The 23,281-nt window shown below is 28.8% G+C and overlaps 1 protein-coding gene and 1 long non-coding RNA gene across 2 annotated transcripts; both read right to left on the reverse strand.

Moving 5' to 3' along the window:
- Positions 1-960: 960 nt before the first annotated feature.
- LOC129611519 (uncharacterized) lies at positions 961-23,196 on the reverse strand. The gene is made up of 2 exons (XM_055524709.1): positions 22,860-23,196; positions 961-1,965 (listed from the first exon to the last, which is right to left on the reverse strand). Exons 1-2 carry the CDS (start codon positions 22,951-22,953, stop codon positions 1,139-1,141), a joined length of 921 nt encoding a protein of 306 aa, XP_055380684.1. The 5' UTR covers positions 22,954-23,196; the 3' UTR covers positions 961-1,138.
- LOC129611520 (uncharacterized) lies at positions 20,069-20,911 on the reverse strand. Its single transcript, XR_008697174.1, has 3 exons — positions 20,534-20,911; positions 20,262-20,471; positions 20,069-20,196 (listed from the first exon to the last, which is right to left on the reverse strand). It is a non-coding gene; the product is annotated as an uncharacterized LOC129611520 (long non-coding RNA).
- Positions 23,197-23,281: the final 85 nt, after the last annotated feature.

Below are 23,281 nucleotides of genomic sequence, written 5' to 3' on the forward strand. Positions count from 1 at the left end.
CAATTTTAATGCCACCAAATTATTTTTGGAAAAAATCCTTGTTCCATTCCGTTTTTATGCACATCTACATACATATTTATGTATAATGTGCTTATTTAATCTACTTATGCTATATCAACAGAACTAGACTTTTAATTTTATTTTCGTTCACCACACAGTTACATAAAAAAATAAATCAAAATTTACAAGGAAATTATGGAACTAATTTTGGTTTTAATTCAAAAAAATATTTTTCTTTGTATTTTATAAAAAAAAAAAGTTTATTGCTTTACCTGTCTAAATAATTCATTGAACAATGTAGTCTTATCACTTGTGTCCGATAAGAAATTTATTTTTGTAGAATACCTATTTTCTTACATTTTTCTCATGTTTTCCAAAAAAAAGTGATGGTACTGAATATTTATAAGCATAATTGGTAATCCAAACTTATTGATTCTTCACTAATTGCTTAAGTTGTAATTCACTAGTACGTAAGTTGAACTATTTTGAGCAAAACACTCATCGCGTGTGTACGTGACATATGTACTTTGAAGAATATTTATCATGTACAGATTTTTAAAACTTTCACACTAAAGTTAAATGAACTTCTTTAAACGAAATTTTTTAAAGCAATTTTATAAAAATTAAATTCCCAGACATGAATACGTATTAATTATGTTAGTAGTACCCAACTTAAGTGATCATAACTTTTGGAAGCCCTTTTGAAAATTCATGTTTACAATTTTTTTCAAGTAATCATACATACACACATAATTATGTATGTATTTACTTGAAATTAAAAAATAGCATTATGTTTTTACGAAAAACAAATATTTTTGGAAACTAGATAAAAAGTATTCAGCATAGGCATTCAAAATGAAAATACCATATTATAATCATTGTTAATTTTATGAATACAAGGTTTATATTAGAAAACGAAACTCAATAGAAGCTTTCTATTAGAAAACGAAACTCAAGAAATTCGTGACGAAAATTGATATTAAAACTGTAAAACTTTATTAAAATTTTTTAAACAGAAAAAGTAAATGATGCAAATTGATATTTTGCGACACATTTCTGATTACTTGAATCTTAAATTTCATCAATTTAAAGTTTCAATTGTAGTCGAACTATTGAAATGCTATTGCATTTTTAATTTTTAAACACAGTGTCTAAGTATAGCTGACGACGAATTATCTAATGTTTGAGGATACTTTGATCCATATGGTTTAATCAAAGGTTTATCTTTTAATACGTAATAATCCACACATATGCATCTCAATTTCCAACATGTTTTAGATAAACTTTGTAAATCTGTATTATTCAAATTTCGCAAAATTACACAACACAGTTCAACTGGTAAGCCTGTTAGCCCTGGAAATAAATTATTCGATTGTGCTAAAATAAGATTTCTGACAGGTCCAAATAAGTGATTTTTCATTAGCATTGATAGTTCTTGCAAATTCCGAAACAATCTTTGAAAATTATTTGAAGTTCTTGTCAAAACATATCTTGGGACTGATAAACACCAGCTATAGCCAGGACTGTGACAATTTGTCAATGTAACAACCAAATATTCGCCAGTACGAATAGCTACGAAAACGCATTTGTATTGAGGATAATTAGCAAGAAGTAAAGTGAATTTATAGAAATTCTGATTAATTTTATCGGGCAATATATCAGGAAAATGTGATGAATAAGTTTCTGCAAATATTTTGTTATATGTTGATCCATAAAAAAATGATAGATGTAAATTTTCATTATCATTCGAGTTTAAGCAGCTTTCAACAGCAAAACCAGATTCCAAGGCAATACAATATATTAAAGCAATAAGCAACTCAATTTCGCTTCGTTGTTTTGATTGCATAAAAATATTCAGTAAAGTTTCGGCGTAGTCTGGTAGTTTTTGTAAAGTTGAATCCTCAAGCAAAAATATTTTCTCCTGAGCCTGTTGATTTTCCCGAGAGAGTTTTTCCAATTTTGGAGCTGAAATAAAATGTAGAAAAATGGATTTGTGGAATGTATCTTAGAATTAGCTTGATTACGTTATTAATGTAAAAAAGTAACTGAAAGAATTCAAAGTAAAACATACAAGCTATAATATATATTCTATAAAAATTATAATTAATCTTAAATATCGTGCTAATAAATACATACAAAATTAATTTTTTTTTTTAGAATTCTCTAAAACAAATATAAAAAAAACAATTTTACTTAATTTTATTTACACAAAAAGAAATTCAAATTAATGTTACTTTTTTTAAAGCAGAGAAACTGCTCATACGAAAACTCTATACTCCATGTTAGCAGGTTCTCATCCTCCTTATTCAATCCAATTCTTTTTTTACACAAAAAAAAATACTTTGTGCTGTATCTCTTTTTCTAAATTTTTCATACTAATTACTTATTGTGAGAAAAAAAGGTCTATTTTATAGATCCTTTTATGTGAAAAGATCTACTTTATAAATTCTTACCAATTTTTCATAAGGCTTTTTTAAAATTAAGCGAGCTTTAATAAAATTTATTTTATTTATTTTTGTTTTGTATCATTAACATTGACACAATTATTTACACAAGAAAATTTTTTTCAGCAGTTTTAAAAAAAAATCCTTGAAAAACATTATAAGTAGCCAATTCCTTTAGAAATTTTTGTAAAAATTGTGAACAATTATTCACTTTTCGAGATCATAAAATTTTTTAAGAGGCATTGAAATGTGATGTTACACACTTTTAAAATTAAGAATGTATTCTATTTTTCAATGTTTTGCTTCAAATTGCAAATCCATGCAGAATGAAACTTCATATTCATTTCTTAATTTCATATTCAATGGTTCATTATGGTTATGTTCATATATAAGTGAACGTTTTAAGTCATATATATACGATTTAAATCATTCAAAGCTAAATAAAAGAGCTTATTCAGTTCTGCTTGATACCACATAATTAAAATCGGAAAAAGTGTATTTCTTTTTAAACCATCTTCACTACATTTTCACTACTTATTAAAACAAAAATAGCAAAAAAAAATTTCAACCGTGTTTCACTTGAAATATTTTTTTTACGTGACATTATAAAGATACATTTTAAAAACTATCTCTTCACTTTTGTAAAGAAGAGAATAAGTAATTGAAACAAATTATACTTTGAGAACGTAATTTAAAAAAGATTATGAAAAAATTGCAGAAATTGACAAATTTAGAAAAATTAAAGCTTTAGATATTTTTTAACTCTTTTAATTATAACCGGAAATATGGGAAATTAATAATAACTATAACTAACTTGTAACAATACTTTCTACGATATTTGTGAAAAACAAAAATACTGTCAAAATGCAATAGAAACGATGGAACTCGCCATTATGAAAACTACCATTACCGCACAGCAGAATTTGAACAGAACCTTTATTTTATTATTTGAGTCTGTCTACTAACGTCATGTCATCAGAGAACAAAAATTTTAAAATTTTCTTAACTTTCCACGAATTATAAATTAAATAGTTGGAAAACAAGGTAATGTGAACATTTCTTATTATAGACGTGGTCACCAATAATCAAAAGCAAAAGGCTCCGCTTTTACAGTTTTATCGGTTTTACCTGAGAACACAATATTTTTAAAACAAATAATATAATTCATTTAACGAAACCTGATTTAAACCTAAATTGTGAAAAGAATCAAATTTTTTTTTATTTTCGAATACTTTTTTAAACTTTTAAATAACATTTTTATTACAAAAAATGTATAACGACTCAAGTCCGAATCTAATACGCCACCAGATTTCAGATTTTATTTTTAGTACGCACACATTAATTTAACCTTGTCACTGTTATAATTTTTCTTCCTAAATTTAGTTTAGTTTAATTTTTTTCCAAATACATAGTACAAAATAGAGAGGCAAATACTTAAGGCACTTGATAAAAACCTGTGAGCCATTTTTTACGAAATGTCAGTTGAATATTCAACCAAAAATGGCACGGAATAAAAAATTGCATGCATAAATCTAGAAATCCTCAAATTTTGTCAATGGCAGAGACATAACTTGACGTTAAGAACTTTGGTTTCAACCACGGTTGACACAAATACGGGCCTGAACCCTAAGAGAGTGTGACAGTGCACAACAACTTCTTATGGGATCTACAGAGGGCTCTTTTTAACATTAAAAATCTCCCACAAGATCAACTTTTTTCAAATTTTTAATTAGAACAAGTTAAAATTCAATCTTTTTCTACTTTTCTAGTGCTACATTCTTAAAATTTTGTGTTATTAAAACATTAAAAAATTGATTTAAAAAAACCCCTTCCAAGTTCCGTTCTTTTTTTTTAATTTAACACTAATGATACACTACAAAAAAAAAAATAGCGCAATTTTTTTTTTGAACTATTTAGTTGATTTTGGTGTATTATTTCAAATTTGAGAAAATGAATTTTGATAAAATGTATTTTGATATTAACGAATTTGCTATGACATAGACTCCTATAATGTACAAGCATCTAATATTTTTGCGTATGTGTGTATCCAAAGTTATGTGTTCAGAAAAAGACTCTTCATTTCTTTAGTCCATATATAAATTTCATACGGCAAGGCTGTGTCGCTAAGGTTAAAATTTAATTTTAATTTAAATTTAGTGAGTAATTATCTTAATTTTTTGTGTTATTAAATAAAATGAAGATTTATAATTTATATTAACTAAATTTTGTCTTTTGTTCATAATATTTAGAATAAAACAAAGGTGAATCGTATTTAAATAAAACATAATAATATATTTGATTGCGTTATGTAAATAGGTGTTGTGTCATATAAATGCCCCGAGGTTGTTGCGTAGATGGATGCAGAAGCAATATTCTGCGAGATAAGGAGAACGTAAATGCTATATTTACATTTACTTTGCCAAAGAACGATTTCGTCAGGGATAAATGAATACAAGCATTAGGAAAAACGAATTCGACACAACCGAAGTATTTTTAATTTGTAAAAACTTTAAACTCTATTTTTCTGCCTATGGCAAATATAATTTAATTAATTACTTAGTAACGTTGAGATTTGAACAATTCAAATAGGTACATATGTATGTCATTTAATCTCTAAAGAAAGAAAATTAAAAAAATTTTGTTGAATTTATTTGAATACATTTTTGTTACAAAATTTACTAGTTTTAAGAAAAATTGATTAAAAATTTTATTTTTTTTTATGTAAATATGTTATGTAGGTTATTCAAAAACAATTTTGTTATGTATTTACTATTTTGGTTTTAGCTGAAAAATATTTTGTTACTTGTAATTTATTATAATGCAATCTGTTACCTGTAATAAGTAACTAGTTTGAAAGAACAAGACATTTAATTTTGTTAATATTTAAACGAAATAAACAATAATATGAACATTTCATATTAATTCGAAAATACCTAATATAAGAATATATTTCTTAAGAAAAAGTATAATTACCAACTTTGAATACACCGTATATATCTATTAGTAAATTGTGTATTACGGAGTCTTGAGAATAAAGATGTCTGTGGCTATGATAAGTCTTCCAAAATACATAATTCTGATATAATCACATATATGTCTATATATTTTTCATGTGTATACTATACGAGTATTTATTAAATTTATATGCTTCATAATTCATAAAAATTATTGCATATGTGAATTCCTTTTTTTAATAAAAGTTCATACAATGCTTTTTAGGTATGCATGTGATTTTAGTTTTATTAGGAAGGCTTATTCGTTGATTTACCTAAACTACCGCATCAAAATCTTTAAAACTTATACAAATTTTTTTATAATATTTTTATTGTTTGTTTTTATATAGGGGACAACTTGAAACGACACATTTTTTATATTGATTATAAAATTTTAAAAGCACTTTCATAATTATAAAACTAAAAACCAAATAATTACAAACTTAAATTAAAATCTAATAAAGTTTTCATTAACTTTATTTTAAGTCGTGTATTCCAGACTAAAAAATATAGCACCAAATTTTTTTTTATTCACTATATTATCATTTTTTACTCTCAATTCTCTCAGATATGTTGCCTGACATGGCGGTACAGAAAAAATGCGGAAAAAACTCGAAAATATATTTAATCAAAATTATAGTTTAAATTTTGAGTTGAAATTTGAGTTTTTGATATGTTGTTCAAAAAACTCCAAATTTCATTTTAGTATAAGAATTTTTAGATTTTAATCAACTTTTCGTATAGAAAACTCGAAATGAAAATAGGCAAAAATCATGATTTGTCCAAAAAAACAACAAATAAAATTATTCTTCAAAATTGTCATTTCGCCAAAAATACATATGCAATTTTATAAATGCTTTCACAAAAAAAGCAGGATGCATGCCTTGATTTCAACACATAATCAATAGCTAATTATTTTTCTTTACTCTAGCTAAAATACAAAATAGCTAAAATACAAAACACATATTTTAATTACTATTTACACACAAAATTTAAGATTTATAATTTATGAAATCCAATGAAAATGGTATATCTAAACACTATTTGACATCAGACATAGTCCACCGGTCAATTAATTGAAATTACTCTATTCTCAGATTTACGACCTAAACACAATTTAAAGTATTAAACTTTGACATAAATTCTGAGATCTATTAAATAATTTCAGTCACAATTTTAATATGTGCAGTCCTCTGACTTTATTGTAAATATAATCTTACACTTTCTCGAACAGCACCACATTATTCCGCAAATAATTAATACTTTTATACGCAAATAAAACAAATAGACGGTATACATAATGTACAAAAGTATGTACATAACGTACATATGTGAGAAATTTTTGCTGTTTACAATATCACTCAACATAAATTTAGTTTTAAAAAACTTTTGAAAATAAAAAAAGTTGTATGAATTTTGGATTTAAACATCCTCTTTACGCACTTGCCGTCCTTTAAGACCCTCTGTGATGCAACCCTAAAAAAGTACATATGTATATTGTATTTTCAAATAAAATAACAAAATAAAAACGCATTAGAAGAAAAAACTAAAAATTGTTGGAAAAGAATAAAAATTTAAAGTTTTTTAAAATAAAAATTATTTGATTTGCTTGATTTCTCAAAAGAAAAGCAGAAGGAATAAAACGCTGCATAAAATAAAGTGATTTTCATCTGATAAGGAAATATGTACATACATTACATGTTTACATATCTGATTTGCACCAATAAAGAGCTTTATTCTAGTTGTCGAAGTAGAGCGACAATTGTCGTTACGACTTAAATTTGATATTCTAAGCGGCGATCGCAGTGACAATCGTCGGGGAATAGCGGGAAAATGTGTTTCAGCCATATTCCAGTTGTCGTTCTGATGCGAGATATGTCGTAGTGAAACGACGTTTTTTGTCGAAAAGTATTTACAAGTGACAAGAAAGAAGAATACACCAAAAATGCAAGTTAAAACAAAACAATTTAACAAAATCATAAAAAAATTAATTTTATACATAAATCAAGTCATAAAATATATAATTTAATTTTCGTTTTTAGCGTGAAAGTATTTATAAATTTGAAGAATTGGAAATTTCATAACAGAGAACGCCTTTTTGCGGGTACTCGTTTTTCCCTCGAATATATTCAGTAAATATACAAAGGCCTCCTTTAGAAGTCTGTAATAGTTTATAAATCTGTGAATAAAATAAAATGTTTGCAACTAATTTACTAGAAAAAATTTGGCAAATCCTTTGGATTAGAGCTGTCGCTAATCTTAAATCTTTCGATCCTTAATTGTTGTTTTTTTTTAATTTCATCACTACCGAAATGAGATGAATTCGTAAACCATAATGCAAATGTCATTTTTTATTATTTAAAAATATAAATATATACACTGAAAATTTTTTTTAGCTTGAACTTTACTCGCCGAAATTTTTTTTTAAAATGTATCAATTTCACTTGAAACGTTTCATTTTGGATTATTTCTCGCACACACGTCACTCGACAACCAGAATACCACATTTCAAATGTTGTGACAGCGACAACGACAAATGTCACGTAAGTGACGCGATAACTAGAATAAGGCTTAAACTGTTTGAGCTTGGTAGACGCTCAGAACATTTTGAGGTCATGTTTTCATTCTATTTTTTGCGAAGCATTTTTCTCTTCTTCAGAAAAATTAAGAGGTTAGTGCAAAATTGCTTCTTAAAACTGGAGTTCACTTTTGTTTTGCATTTCAGTCAACAAAAATAGTATCCCTAAAAATCTAAATATTTAAAAAAAAATCTGATGTGATCAGCACATAACCGACCGCATTGTGTAATGTCTAGTTAATTGAAAGTGTTACGGAATATTATAAAAATGTCTGTTAAATGCTGCCTTCCAATTTTTAGGACATTAGTAAGCTTATAGTTAACATACCTGGAAAAATGTAAATTTGGCTCTTAGTTGAGTTTCGCTTTGTGCTACCCGAATTCCCTGAAATGCCCACCAGTTAGTTTCGGTAATAACCAGAAATTAAATATCAAATTTCAAGAAATTCCGTCAATTCGTTCCGTAGATATGGTGAAAAATGTTAAATCGGCCCGCAAATCAGTTTTCGAGTCCTGATTTTTCCAAAAAATTCATTTGTTCATTCTTTTAATACGAAGAATTCAAATATTAAATTTCAACGAAATCGGTTGATTATTTCTCTTTATATACACAAAAATGTATATTTGGAACGTAGTAAACGTCCAGTTGCTGATGCCTGATTTCTTCCAAAAGTTAGGAATTTTGGCGGACGGTCGAGCAAAGCTCATATATGAAATTTCAAGTAAAACGGTAGAATATTTTCTTCAAAATGGTGAAAAATGTAAAATCGGCACGTAGATCAGTTTTCGAGCCCTGATCTTTCCAAAAAATCTATATGTTCATTACTTCAATACGAAGAATTTAAATATCAAATTTCAATGAAATCGGTTGATTATTTCTCTTTATATACGCAAAAATGTATATTCGGTCCGTAGTAAACGTCCAGTTGCTGACACTTGATTTCTTCCAAAAGTTAGCAAATTTCGCGAAAGGTCGAGCAAAGCTTATATATGAAATTTCAAGCAAATCGGTTGAAAATATTCTTTAAAATGGTCAAAAATGTAAAACAGGCCTGATATATTCCAAAAGTTGATCAATCCGTGCCGCGGTCGAAATAAACTCACATATAAAATTTCATCAAAATCGGTTCAGCCGAACTTGAGATACAAGCGTGCACACACAGACCGACACAAACAGACCGATAAACCGACAAACCGACAGACCGACGGACCGTCAGGGTGCTAAAAATAATTTACTTACACTTCCCTACTATGGAGAAGTGCATTTCCACTGAAAACTCGATATGCAAAATTCGTTGCCATCACATAACCTACCTATTGTATACACAATACGGTCGGTACAAAAAACCAAGCAGCATAATCTATTTCAAATTCTTAACATAATTTTGTTTCTCAGCCGTTGAGAGCAGCATCGAATCTCTTCAACAAGTGAAAATATTAATTTATTAAAAAAAAAAAGTGTATCATTTTTAAGGTTTATAAAGATACGGTTCTTATCAAATTTCCTTTCAATATAAAAAATGTGAAAAGCTTTGCTGAATTCGAAACTTCTCAATGCATTTTCATGAATAGTTCTCACTTAAATTTCATACCATCTTTCTGAAAAGCTCAGTAGATGAAGTACTGTAATTAAAGGACATGTTTTAAAAATTTGAAGTTGATGTGACTAAATTTAACTTAAACTTGTCAAACTTTGATGTTTGTCAAACTCTATACTTAAGGGTCCAACTTCTTTATGAGTTTTTAATTGTGTTATTCAATTTACTAGATTTGAAACGTTTGTTTCAGCCCTGATTTCTTCCCATAATTTTTCAAAATATTCGGAAAAAAATTTGCACAAAACTTGTAAGAAATGCCCTCCTAAACCTTTTTAATGACACTTTATGATCACATTTTACGGAAAATTTCAGTCCAAAAGAACCTGAAAGATTATTTAGGGCCAAAACTATTTTAACATAATAACAAAATATATTTGAATTTGGTTGGATAGTTAGAATAAATTATATAAACGATTGAAAATTTGAACAAGATATCTAGAGTTTTTGTGGCAATAATAGGAATTACAAATATTTTCTTTGGTTGAAGCATCATTGTTAGAGACATTTTACATCATAAAAATAAATTAAAATTTAGTTGTTGAATTGCATTTTTTTTTTAATTTTAAAACTTTCGGCTATGCTCCGACTTTTAAGAATTTCAATAGTCTCTTTTAAAAGAACATGTTTTAGTTGTAGTCTTGGCAATGTATAGCAATATTGCATTAAATTTAGCATATTTAACGTAATTTTAGTTCTTTGAATTAATTTAAATTAGTATGGAATACTTTAATCAAAAATTTATTAAAAATGGTTAATGGAAATTAAATCAGATTGCTTAAAAATAGAATATACCGAAGAAAATTTCGGATTCCATAATATTGCATTCGATATTTTGATAACAAAAAACCCTGAGCTTTTTCATAAATCAGTGTGAATTTTATAATTAGGTAAAAAACCAAGTTGGTTTTCTACAACATTAGAAATCGGATATAGCGTACGTTCAAAGACCAGAAAAAAATTTTTTTTTTTCATCGAAGGAAGGAGAAAAGCATGACCCATAGCTAGTTATGTGTTTCACCACAAAAACCTCCTCCTCATACTCCGATGCTAGTCCCCTTAGACCAACCATCAAATTTTCTTTAATATAGATTGAAAGAGATTTAACGCTCCCCTAAAATCAAAAGGCAAAGTCCTCTTTAGCCTTCTAGGAGAATTCCGGTTAATAAGGAGCCGAAAGGCCTCTACGTTGACATGTTGCCCCAGACGAGCTCTATGTCTCACCGCCCTTTCTTTAATTTCATCTATCACACATGGAATGCTTAGATCTCTGTGCAAATCTCTATTTCGCGCATACCAAGGGGAATCCACCATATTCCGCAAAACCCTATTCTGGAACGTTTGCATTCGTTGGACATGGATCTGTTTGGCACATCCCCACAACTGGATACCATAAAACCAAACCGGTTTAATAATTTGGTTATAGAGCAGGATCTTATTCTGTATCGGCAATGTGTATGTCATTTGGCCTAAAAATTTGTTCAAGATGATCTGCAAATATTTCAGCCCTTATACTTATTAACTATTGTACATCTGCCATCCGTTCCCCTAATAGGGGGGACATGTAAATTTGGCCTTTTAATATTTTTTGCAGCCCTCCATAAGAAATAATTACTTTCTTGTTCGGCTGACAAATTTTTAATGTAATTATCAAATGAATCTTCTTTGATTTTTCTTCTTTTTCTTTTTAGATCTGAGTGAGTCGATTGAGTGCAGTTTTATCTCCCGGATCTCGTAAGTTTTGCCATCTGCGTCTAGCTATTCTCTTTTCGCTTATCATATTCAGTATTTCCCTTGGGTAAGTCATACCCACGGATTTATACTAATAATGTTTTGTATTATTCCAGGCAGCGTTTTGTATGATTTTATTAAAATTTTCCACCTCAGAATCCAAATCATCTTTGGTTCGTACTTTAATTCTTAAGTTTATTTTATTTTCTATCTCTTCTTTAAAACTAGTTAAGTCAGTGGATTTATTAATCAACATGGGCTTATTTTGTTTTTTCGTAACTGTCTCAGCTAAGTTTAATATAACTGGGGAATGATCTGAATCCAAATCATAGTTATCTTCTAAACTAATGAAATTTGGCGAGATTTTCTAGAATCTAGACCGCAATCAAAATGTTTGGCATTATAGTCACCTCCCAGAATAAACCTTTCTTTAAGGAGATTCAGGAGGTCTTTGAATGAACCACTCTTTATAACACGTCCCGGAAGACAGTAAAGTACACTAACATCGAAATTTTGTTTATAAGACTCTATTCGTACAGCAACAAATTGGCTATCGTCTCTTTCTACTTTACTTATTTCATTGTGTTTTATATTATTCCTTATCAAAATGGCGCAAGCATCTTTTGATTCATTATTGGGATGCGCCGCTTTATATTCCATGTAACCATTTATTTGTATATTTGTTTGCTGTGTTAAATGTGTCTCCGTTACGAAACATATATCAATATTTTGGGTCCTTAGGAATATTTCTAATATACGCTTCTTACTGCAGAACGCCGTTTGCGTTCCACGTCGCAATTCTCATTTTATCTTCGTCCATTATTTTTTATTCTTTTTGGTGTACATACATAAACATTACCGTGCTTGTCTTCTAATCTGTTCAATCTCAATGAGATTTCGTTCATAGTTCTTATCATATTTTGCATCATTTGCATTATATTTATATTGTTTTTAAGAGGTCTTTGAAGTGGTAAATCTCTTTGTTCTTTGGTATGATTATATGTTTCACCTCTCACCACTTGGGCATATTGTATTCCCTGCACTCTTTTACTCAATGTAGTTGTTTTCGGGTTTTTGGAGTTTTGGGAATATTTTTTCGTGTTATTTTTTTTGTTTCTGTTTTGTAAGGGTTTTTTCCTTTTTTGTGATTCCTCTGCGACTATACAACCCCTGTAATTCGCAGGATGTGCCCCAGGGCGATTTGCACACTTTGGAGCTTCGATTTTTTGTTTAGTACAATTTATCGTCAAATTGGGACCAGCACACGTGACACATTGAGCCAGACGCTGGCAAAACCTCTGTGTGTGGCCGTATCTCTGTCACCTTCTGCACTGAGGAACTAAATTATTTCTCCTTAGTGATTCAATTTTAATCTTCATGTGCTGAAGTACATGAATTTTGTAAATTTTATGTATGTCCTCCGAATTTTCAATGATTAACATGAAGAGGGGAAGTCGGATCATAGTGATCTTGTTCTCTTTATTCTGCTTTCTAATTCTATTAACGACTTCAATAACTTTAAAGCTCCTTTCTTTTAGCTCACTTTTAATATCTTCAGGTTGGCACGAAGGATGCAAGCCTCTAGCCATTACCTTGATAGGTCTTGTAATTTTATTTTCGTAGGTATGCCAATCTACTTTAGATTCATTTATTTTTTTCGTTAATTCTCTGTAATCTTGTTCTTGATCAACATTGATTTTAAGTTGATTATTATTCATGATGTTGACCCTTAAGTTTATTTTGGCTTCTTTTAGAATTTTCTTTATTTTTGGATATTCATCCACATTGCTTCATATAAAGGAGGGGGTTTGATCTTTCTTGTAGTGTTTGATCTCTCTTGTAGTGTATCAGATTTTTCTATTTTGCTCATCTTGTCCTCAGAACTTACATATTTCAGGCGACTTTATTTGCTCTTCGCTTTTTGCTCTTTCTCTTGAGAATCCAATCAGTTTCCCAGGCCAGATCCTCCTCGTCTGTGCAGTATTCCACTTTGTTTATCGCATTTTTTTCTGTATTTATTTCTTTTATTGTATTTACATTGCTTGATTCCAATTTATCTTCCAAGCTTATTATTTTCCTCTCTGAGATACCGGATTTCATTTTTTAATTCTTTGCAAAACGTTTCTAGCTCACTTATTATTATATTTAAGTGGCAGTTATCAGTTTTCTGACCATTTATTTCATTAACTGCACCCATATTGGTATTTTTATGTTTATCGCTTTTGGACATATTTTCTTTGCTTTTACCACATGGTGGTGTCCGCATGACTCGAGGTGTTCTTTTAAAAGCGTCGGGTTTAAATGAGTGGTCTCCCCCAGAATCCGCGAGACCAGCCTCCGAAGAGTGTGGTTTTTCCAGATTTACTGGATTACCACCTGGGGTGTAAAATCCTTTTGTTTTGTTCATTGCATTGATTTAGTTTTATTTGGGAGTCTACTTCTCCTAGCCTTTGGCAATAAATACCTCGTGCAAGGCAGCACGCCCAATTTCTGCCGTCCCTCAGGGATCAGTCGCAGACCAGACAGCCGTCCATTCTGGATCAGATGCTTCTGGATTTGTACTGGATTTTAGTGGACTCTTACTGCGGGTATTTCGCATTTCCACCCGCCGGGATAAAAATTAACCCGCCCGCCGGACCAGAAAAAATTAACAATATAACCTACTTTCGTTACAATTGTTATAAGGAAAAAAATATGTATCATTTACTTTTCAAATTTTATTATTGTTGAATTAAAAAATTTTTAAATTTAAAAATAAATTAACAAAAACTATTTCAGCTACGTACATAAAAACCAAGTGTCGCTCAAGACGAAGTATCCGTTTATAACGTTGTGTATATAATTTACAATGATATAAAAAAGACAATTTTTATAATTAATCAAACTACGTATAGAACTAATATTTTTGATTCTTTTTTAAATTAAAAAACTTAGTACTCACTAGCGGCAGGCAGTTAGCTCTCTAATTACAAGAATTGTCTTCTGCGTATCACTATATGATGTCTTTATATCTAACAAGTCCTAATGCTAAGAGAGAAACTTAACTTTTAACTCATTTTATATGGGTTTTTTTAATTGAAATGGCTATTTTTTGAGAAGCAACGTAATATAAATTACTGAAATAAGACTACTGACATATACATTTTTAGAAGTATGATAAATTCATACTTATTTTTAGGTAGGTAAAATTTCCACTTTTTGTATAAAATGTATATAATTATAACCTGTTTTATATAAAAAAAAATTTTATATAACAAATCAAGTGAATATAATAATATTTTCATTCAGAATCATTTAAAATTCTTAAAATACATGCAAAATAAACTGAAAAAGAGAGAAGCACAACCTTTACCTTCAACATCTTATGTGGTACTGAAAGCATTTTATTATTTTTAACTGAAGAGAAAAGTAACTGTAGCGCCAAGTTGAAAATATAATTAATTTAAGAATAATTATTAAATATTGATATAAAAATTTTTTTTAACGCAAAAGTGTATATTTGGCCCGTAACAAACGTTCAGTTGCTGACACCTGACTTCTTTCAAAAGTTAGATGGTTGCGCGTTTGGTTGAGTGAAGCTAATATATGAAATTTGAAATAAATCTGTTGAATATTTTCTTCAAAATAGTCACACAACCTATCTTATTGTATACACAATGCGGTCGGCAAAAATATACGTAAGTGGAAAAGTGGTTTGTTTTGTTTACTTTTCCAAACTGAAAAATCTGATGTGGTCAGCACATAACCAACCGCAATGTGTATTGTTTAGTTAACTGAAAGTGTTACAGAATATTATAAAACTGCCGTTTAAATATTTCCTTCCAATTTTGCAGAGCGCTAGTAAGCTTTTAGTTAATATACCTAGAAAAATGTAAATTTGGCTCTTAATAGAGTTTCGGTTTGTGCCATCCGAATGCCATGAAATGCTGGTTAGTTAGTTTTGGTAATAACCAGAACTCAAATATTAAATTTCAAACAATTCTATTAATCCGTTTCGTAGGTATGATAAAAAATGTAAAATCGGCCCCCAGATCGGTTTCCGAGCTCGGATCTTTCCCAAAGAATTATAGATTCATTGTCTGTACACTCCAAATTTAAATATTTGAAAATAAAAACGTATTGAATGAATATTTGGTGTAAAAATTTTTTTTATGAACCGTGTTATTCCGAAATATTGTAAAAAAAGTATAAAAAAATCTGATGTGGTGAACACATATACATGAATGTATATTGCCTAGTTTAGTGAAAGTGTTACAGGAGATTATGAAAATGCATTTAGAACTCTTCCTTTTATTTTTAACGAAATTAGCTAATATAACTAGAAAAGTGTAAATTTGCCTGTGAGGAGAGTTTCACTTTATGTCACCATAATTCCCTAAAATGACCAGATAGATTCGGTAACAGCCAGAAGTCAAATATCAAATTTCAAGAAATTCCATTAATCCCATTAAGTAAAAGATGCAAGCAAAGCGGCCTCCAATTTAGTTTCCGAGCCCTGATATTTCCAAAAATTCATAGATTCATTGTTTTAACACCCCCAACAATTGGCCTGCAAAAAGTTCTAGTTTCAGAGGTCTGATATATCCCAAAAGTTTATCAATCCGTGCCATAGCTAAAATAAATTAACATATAACATTTCATGAAAATCGATTTCACCGAACTTGAAACACACACATGTACACAAAAACCGACAGACCGACATCTCTTTAGTAGTTTATTAACGCTTCCTACTATGGAAAAGTGCGTCCCTGAAAAATGCATACAACGCGGTCGGTAAAAAGAATTGCGTGTAATATAAGGGTCCTGTTGTACCAACCAGTTTTACTTTTGACTTTTTTCATCATCATCTTTTCGTTCTACAGCTCCGGGTGAGCCTTAACCTCGTTCACAATTTTCTGCCAAACTTCAGCTTTTGGTTCTTGGCAACTGCCTTCCAGTCATGGACCCCAATTCTTCTGCAATCAGTCTCTATATCATCGAGCCATCTAGCCTTGCGTCTAGAATTCGTTTCTGCGCTAGATGCTCTGGCATTCGAGATACGTGTCCTGACCATCTTAGTCTGTGTCCCTTAATATATTTGACGATGGTTTTTCCATCAATTGGTCACTCTAGTTCCCGATTTGATCTTATTTCATATTCCCCATTTTCATTTAATTTTGGACCAAATATTTTTCGGAGCAGTTTTCCTTCAAATATTTTTAACTTTTCCTCGTCACTTGTTGTCATGGCCCATGTGTCGCAGCTATATGTTAGTACAGGTTGAATTAACGTCTTGTATATTCTAATTTTTATTAACCTGGCTATTAGCCTGGATTAGAGAAGCCGTTTGTATGTATTATACGAGTAACATTTTTGTGCCGCTAAAATTATTTCATTAATTGCTATGTGCATATCATTTTTGTTATTTATTAAGGCGCCCGGGTATGTCTTACGCCTTCAAAGTTGTAATTGTCAATGGTTATGTTTTAAGGGTACCTTCTTGTATCATTTCGGGTCATTAGCAGGTATTTCGTCTTTGACTCATTGATTATCAGAACCACAGAAAAAGGTCTTCTCTCTAATATTAAAAACATTTCTTTCATTTCATTAAAAGAGCTGGCCACAATTGCAAGATCATCTGCATATGTGTCCGCCTCGATCTAGCTCATGTATTGCATAATGCAGCATTATGTTAAAAATAGTGGTTGATAAAGCATCACCTTATCTGACTCCCGTTTCGATTTGGAATTCGTTCGTTAATTTGTTTTGTACCGCTACTTTACATTTAGTGTCACTTAGTGTAAATTTAACCATATCAATTTATTTCCAATTCCCAACCTTCTAAAAACTGGTTCTATTATTTCACGTCTAATAGAGTCAAAAGCTTGACGAAAGTCGATCATAAGTAAGTCTAAGTTTTTATTATATTCATAGCACTTTTCCATGGTTTGTCTTAAAAGAAATATTTGGTCTACAGTAGATTTATTTTGTCTAAATCCGCATTGATATTCTCCTAATATATTTTCAGAAATTGTTTGGAGTCTTCTATTTCTGATATTTGAGAATATTTTATATGCCACATTAAAAAGGGTGATGCCTCTGAAATTAGCGCAGTCAAGCTTGTTACCCTTTTTGTGTGCGGGCACAATAATACCTCGCTTCCAGTTTTCTGGTAATATTTCTAGTTCCCATATCTTACATATTATACTATGTATTTGGGACATCAGTATTTCTTTGGCATTATTTATCATTTTGACTTTTTTAAAAAAGGTATTTTTTTATTAGTACAGTTCAGAGCGGTCCCGCCTCTTAAGGTAAAGTTCTTTATTCCAACAGCAATGACTTTGCAAAAGTTACATTTATATGATTTTAAATATGCTATCTAAGGGTACAAAGGTTCCCCAGCTCTTGTATAAATGATCATCGTTTTGGCTTTTGATGCAACAGAAGTTTTGCAAATTTTTTGATTAAATGATTGAAAAGAAAGGAAAAAGTGATTGATGCAATAAGGCCCTGATGTACAAAATACCCCCAAGAAAAGTAAAAGAAGCTTTCGTCTAGTGTTATTTTCACCCAAAATTGAAAAGTAGCTCTGTTCACATTTTTAGATTCCCCTAGAGAATTTTACTCCCAAAAGTAAATTCCTGCTAATACTCCCAAAAGTAAGTTCCTGCTAAAAAAATTTAATATTTTTATATTTCATTTCGTTATTAATAGTATTTTTATTCTATTGAGTTTTTTTTATGAGTAAAGTGTTTTATGAAGAAAAACTTACAATTAACTTAATTAACTAACATAACTCAAGAAAAACATTTAAAGAAGTGAAATATGTGGAATATAAAAATGAAGTGCTAAAAAAGAATATATGTATTTACTTTTTCAATCAATTGTCAATATTAATTTTAGCAAACACTTCACTATGTTTGAAGATACTTTAAAACTTATTGTGTAAATCCTAAATCTTTTTTACGGAAAATGTATAAATAGGAAATGCTCAACTGCCAGTCTATTTTGGTAAGGCTATTCATAAAACCAAAAGCTGGCGAATTCGCCAGGTCAAAAAAATTTGACAAGTCATACATAGCTCATGTATTGCATAATGCAGCATTATGTTAAAAATAGTATGCAATACATGAATTCGACATACATAATAAGCCTATAAATATGTATATATGTAATTGTTTCACAATTTTTGTTGGACACAAATAACCCTATTATGTATGTAAGTTTGTATATTTTTCTTGACACGCATATGTACTTCTCATAAGAAAAAATGCATATTGAAATCCTCATTACAACTACCTATTATGTGTGTGGACTATTGTTTTTCTCTTTAAATTTTATTACAACTAGATAAGATTTTCAGTTTCATATTTATTATAGTGCTTTTATAATTACACATTATTTATAATTACATATTATAAAAATGCGTCGTTTCAAGTTGTCGCATATAAAAAAACGAACAAAAATATTTTAAATTTAAAGAAATTTATATTAGTTTTAAAGTACCTGACGCGGATGTGTAATGAATAGAATAATTATAGCATAATAATGTACATATTATGTATTTCTATTATTTCCCGTATGAATATACATACATACATGTATCCTAATATGTATAACTAAACTCACATATATTCCTAAGAAGAATTATGTGAAATGAAAAGATGTATAAAATAGATTAAATGAATCATGAAGCATACAAATATAATTAAATAGTATACCTATGAAAAATACCGATACTTACGTTATGTGTAATTATATAAATATACACAAATAAGTGGGAAACATCTCATTAATAATTAGCAAAGCGATTAATATACAACGTACATTTTCTGAAATTTGTAAAAATGCATAAAAGCCAAATCAATACTTCAAAGAAAAAAAAAACTATTCTTTTAGCATAGGCATTTATTAAAATCTTGAAAAGATTAACAAAGTCTGGAAGGTTTAGACAAAACTATAGAAAATGTTAGCACTAATAAAATACAAAAAGATATAATTTTAACTTTTTGTAACTCAAAATTTGTTAATAGTTGATCATGTGGGAGATTTATGATACTAATAAGGGCCCTTTATAACTTTCATAAGAATACGTGTAAAATCGTCAGTTTTGAACTGTCACTCTCTCCTAGGGCCCAGGCCTGTTAGAACTGTCATTGTCTCTTAGGGTCCATTTCTGCTAATTGTGGTGGGTACCAATACATATACTCATGTATTTAAAATGCCGAATCGATTGCATAATAGGTCCGAAGTATATTTAAGGGAATTTTATTTATAAAATTATAAAGTTCCATTCTTATTGTAGTTAAACCTAACCTCGACAATTACCATAAACAAGGATTACTTTGAGTTTTTTTGTACGTTCATTAATTTGATTTTTTTATTAATTTTCTAGCTTTTAAAGTTTTCAATTTTCCTTATAAATCCTACAAAATTGTAGAATGGATTTGTGAATTGTAATTGTGAAATAATGGATTTAAAAAAAACACAAAAACAGTAATTTTCAACAAAAAAGACGAGCAACTGAACTTAAAAATTTACCAGCGCTATACTTCCCAAAAATATGTATTTTATTTTTAGTTTTCATGCACATATGTAAGTATGTATTAAACTACTATTATATCGTTTTAACATTGATCATTGAATGCTTATAATGATTATAAAAAAAGAAATTGAAAATTTAAATATTTTAAAAATTTATGAAAATTTATTAATTAGCATTCAAAGGTATCTACATTTATTTTCATTTGAGCTAATATTAAAAACTAGCAATCTTTACATGTAAAATTTTAAAGCTTTTTGCATAGACATCCTTAATGATTTCTAAAACAAGTTAAAACGTTGCAGTCAATTTGAACGGACTGAGTCATACCCTACAATAACAATATAAAAATGTTTTGAAATATTTAGAATTAACTTTCACAGTTGTATGGCTTACCTGTCTAACCATCTCATAAAAACTTTATGAATGTGGGTGATATATAATTCAAAAACTTCAAGGATATATCTAGCATGCAGGCAACTTTATTATTTTTTTGAAAAATTCAATACTTATTAGCTTTTAAGCTAATATTGGATATTACCCGAACCATTCAAGTCACACTACCAAAATTTATTCAATGTGTCTGACCCATAATTGAATACGTGACTGCCAAGTTTCATAAATCTAACTTTATTATTTTTTCGAATATTAAAAATTAGTTTTTATACTTATATGACAGCTCCAAACCAGTGCAACCATTCTATCAAATTTTTTGAATACATACATGTAAAATGTAATTGGACTATATTAGTTTTTAAAATATGCAACAATCCTCTCGTTGAATTTCACGGCAATTACCTGAACCTGTTTGCCAAGTTTATCCAGTTACAATGGGGTCCGTCCTTGGCAGAATAGAAACATTTTGTGAAAATTTGGTGTTGTTTCTTTTATTCGTTTTTGAGTTATCTTGCTATCGAACGGACGGACAGACATGTCTAATAAAAATATAAATAATAAAGATATTAAGAGAACCTATATTATTTTTGGCATAATAGATGAAGAACTACATATCTAAATCTAATACTTACAATAGTACATACATACAATAAAAATTTATATACATACATACATATCAAATATTTAAAATAGTACGTACCTTTACATTACAAAAAATCAAGGGGCTGGACCCTGCTTCTTTTGTGATCTAATTGTAAAATTGCATATTTTGGCAAAAGGACATTCCTGAAGAATCCTTTTTTTGTTTTTTTTAGAAAAATTATGATTTTTGCCTATTTTTATTTTAAGTTTTCTTTACGAAAAGTTAATTAAAACCTAAAAATTCTTATACTAAAATGAAATTTGGAGTTTTTTGAACAACATGTCTAAAATTCAAATTTCAACTCAAAATTTTAACCACAATTTTGATTAAATATATTTTCGAGTTTTTTTCTCATTCTTTTGTACCGCCATGTCAGGCAACATATCTGAGAGAATTGTAAGTAAAAAATGATGATACACTGATTAAAAAAAAAATTGGTTCTATATTTTTTAGTCAAAAATACACGCCTTAAAAAGTTCAAAAAAATTTTGCTAGATTTTAATTTAAGTTTGTAATTATTTGATTTTAAATTTTATAATTATGAAAGTGCTTTTAAAATTTTATAATCATTATAAAAGTTTTTATATAGGGAACGCGTTTCAAGTCGTCCCCTATATAAAAAAACATAATAAAGATATTATAAAGAAACTTGTATAAGTTTTTATATACCTTATGCGGTAGTTTAGGTAAATCAGCGAATTACGCTTCCTAATAAAAGTAAAATTACTTTAAAAACTTTTAATTAAAAAGTGAATATGAATTAAATTAATATAGCATACACATGAAAAATATATAGATATGTACATACATATGTGATTATATCAGAAGTATGCATTTTGGGAGACATATTATATAAAAGTAGCAAGCTCGTTAATATCAAATGTACATTTTCTCAAATTTGGAAAAATACACCAAAATCAACTAAATACTTCGAAAAAAAAATTGCACTATTTTTTTTTTTGTAATGTAGCATTTATTGAAATTTAAATTTAAAAAAAAATTAACGGAACTTGGAAGGTTTTTTTTAAATCAAATTTTAATGTTTTAATAACACAAAAATTTAAGAGTGTAAGCACTAGTAAAGTAGAAAAAGATTGAATTTTCTAATTAAAAAACTTTTTCTAATTAAAAATTTGAAAAAAGGAGGATTTTGTGGGAAATTATAAAGACATAAGGGAGAGAATAAAGATGTCTGGGGAGATTAATGATGTTGAAAAGAGCCAATAAGAATACGTGTAAATTCGTCCGCTGTGAATTGTCACTCTCTCTAAGGGTCCAGGCCTATATTTTTGTCAGCCACCATAATTAAAAATTTTGAAAATTGGTCTCAAACTGGTTATTTAAACATAGCTCTATGGTAATTGAAATATTTAATATTATTCAAATTTTATCTTTTTTATAGATTACATATATTAAAAGTATAAAAATAATGATAATAATAATGATTCGGAATCGATTTTCTCCGGGTTTTTAAGCATGAACTGCATAATACTCAATATAGGCAAGAATTTTTAAAGTTATAGGTACTAAGAAAAAAAAAACAACGACAATCCCAAAAAAAATTGGGTCGCAATATAAATTATAGGAACTTTCGACAATTTGTTCTAGCATGAATCATAGAGTAAAGCAAATCCAAAGTGCAAAATCTGCAAAAATAACATTTCCAAAATGAAAGTTCTGAAAAATATTTTTAATTTTTTTTGGTTACAAGAGAAATATTATAAATTGAAGAGATAAAAAATGTTGGATATCGAAGAACCACTCGAATAAATTACAAATCAAAAAGTACAATATTGTTTCTGTAAATTTGTAAGTATATGTACGTGAAAAGATTTTTGGGTTTAGACTTTTTTATACATCTCTGAATTATCAAAAATCGTCTATTGCCTCTAAAATCTTTCAATGGGAGATTATTCATTTATATGAAACTTATCAGCTAAATAATCAATACAAACCTTTGGTATTTTGGTGAATTTCAGCAACCAAACTTGTTTTCAATTCTTCAGAATTTAATTTTACACATGGCACTTTTTCCGAATTCGTATCCATGTTAGTGCACGAAATACATATAAACTTATAGGTATGTACACAATGAAATTGTTTATCAATAATAAAAATAGTCACATATAACGTATAATTTGCATTACTTTATAATCCAAATATACAGGCCAATCTCTAATATTTAAATTTAACAAAAATTTATTGTAAAATAATTAATTATAAAAATGCAGTTCTACTAATAAAATAAAACTGTAATGCATATAATAAAATATTATCTAACATAATGATTGTATTTTATTCTGAATTTAAATAAGTTTGACAGTTCAATTACTTGCATGTTACGGTAACAGTTCGTAAATTGTGATATACATTGCGG

The sequence above is a fragment of the Condylostylus longicornis genome, unplaced genomic scaffold (genome assembly GCF_029603195.1).
Source record: "Condylostylus longicornis isolate FDR11 unplaced genomic scaffold, ASM2960319v2 ptg000051l, whole genome shotgun sequence".
NCBI lineage: Eukaryota > Metazoa > Arthropoda > Insecta > Diptera > Dolichopodidae > Condylostylus > Condylostylus longicornis.

Excerpts from the sequence above, each read along its gene's own strand:
- LOC129611519 (XM_055524709.1), bottom strand. The coding sequence starts at position 22,953 with ATGGATACGAATTCGGAAAAAGTGCCATGTGTAAAATTAAATTCTGAA. Across the intron at positions 1,966-22,859 it reads AATTCACCAAAATACCAAAG|CTCCAAAATTGGAAAAACTC; the intron begins GTTTGTATTGAT and ends ATTTTATTTCAG.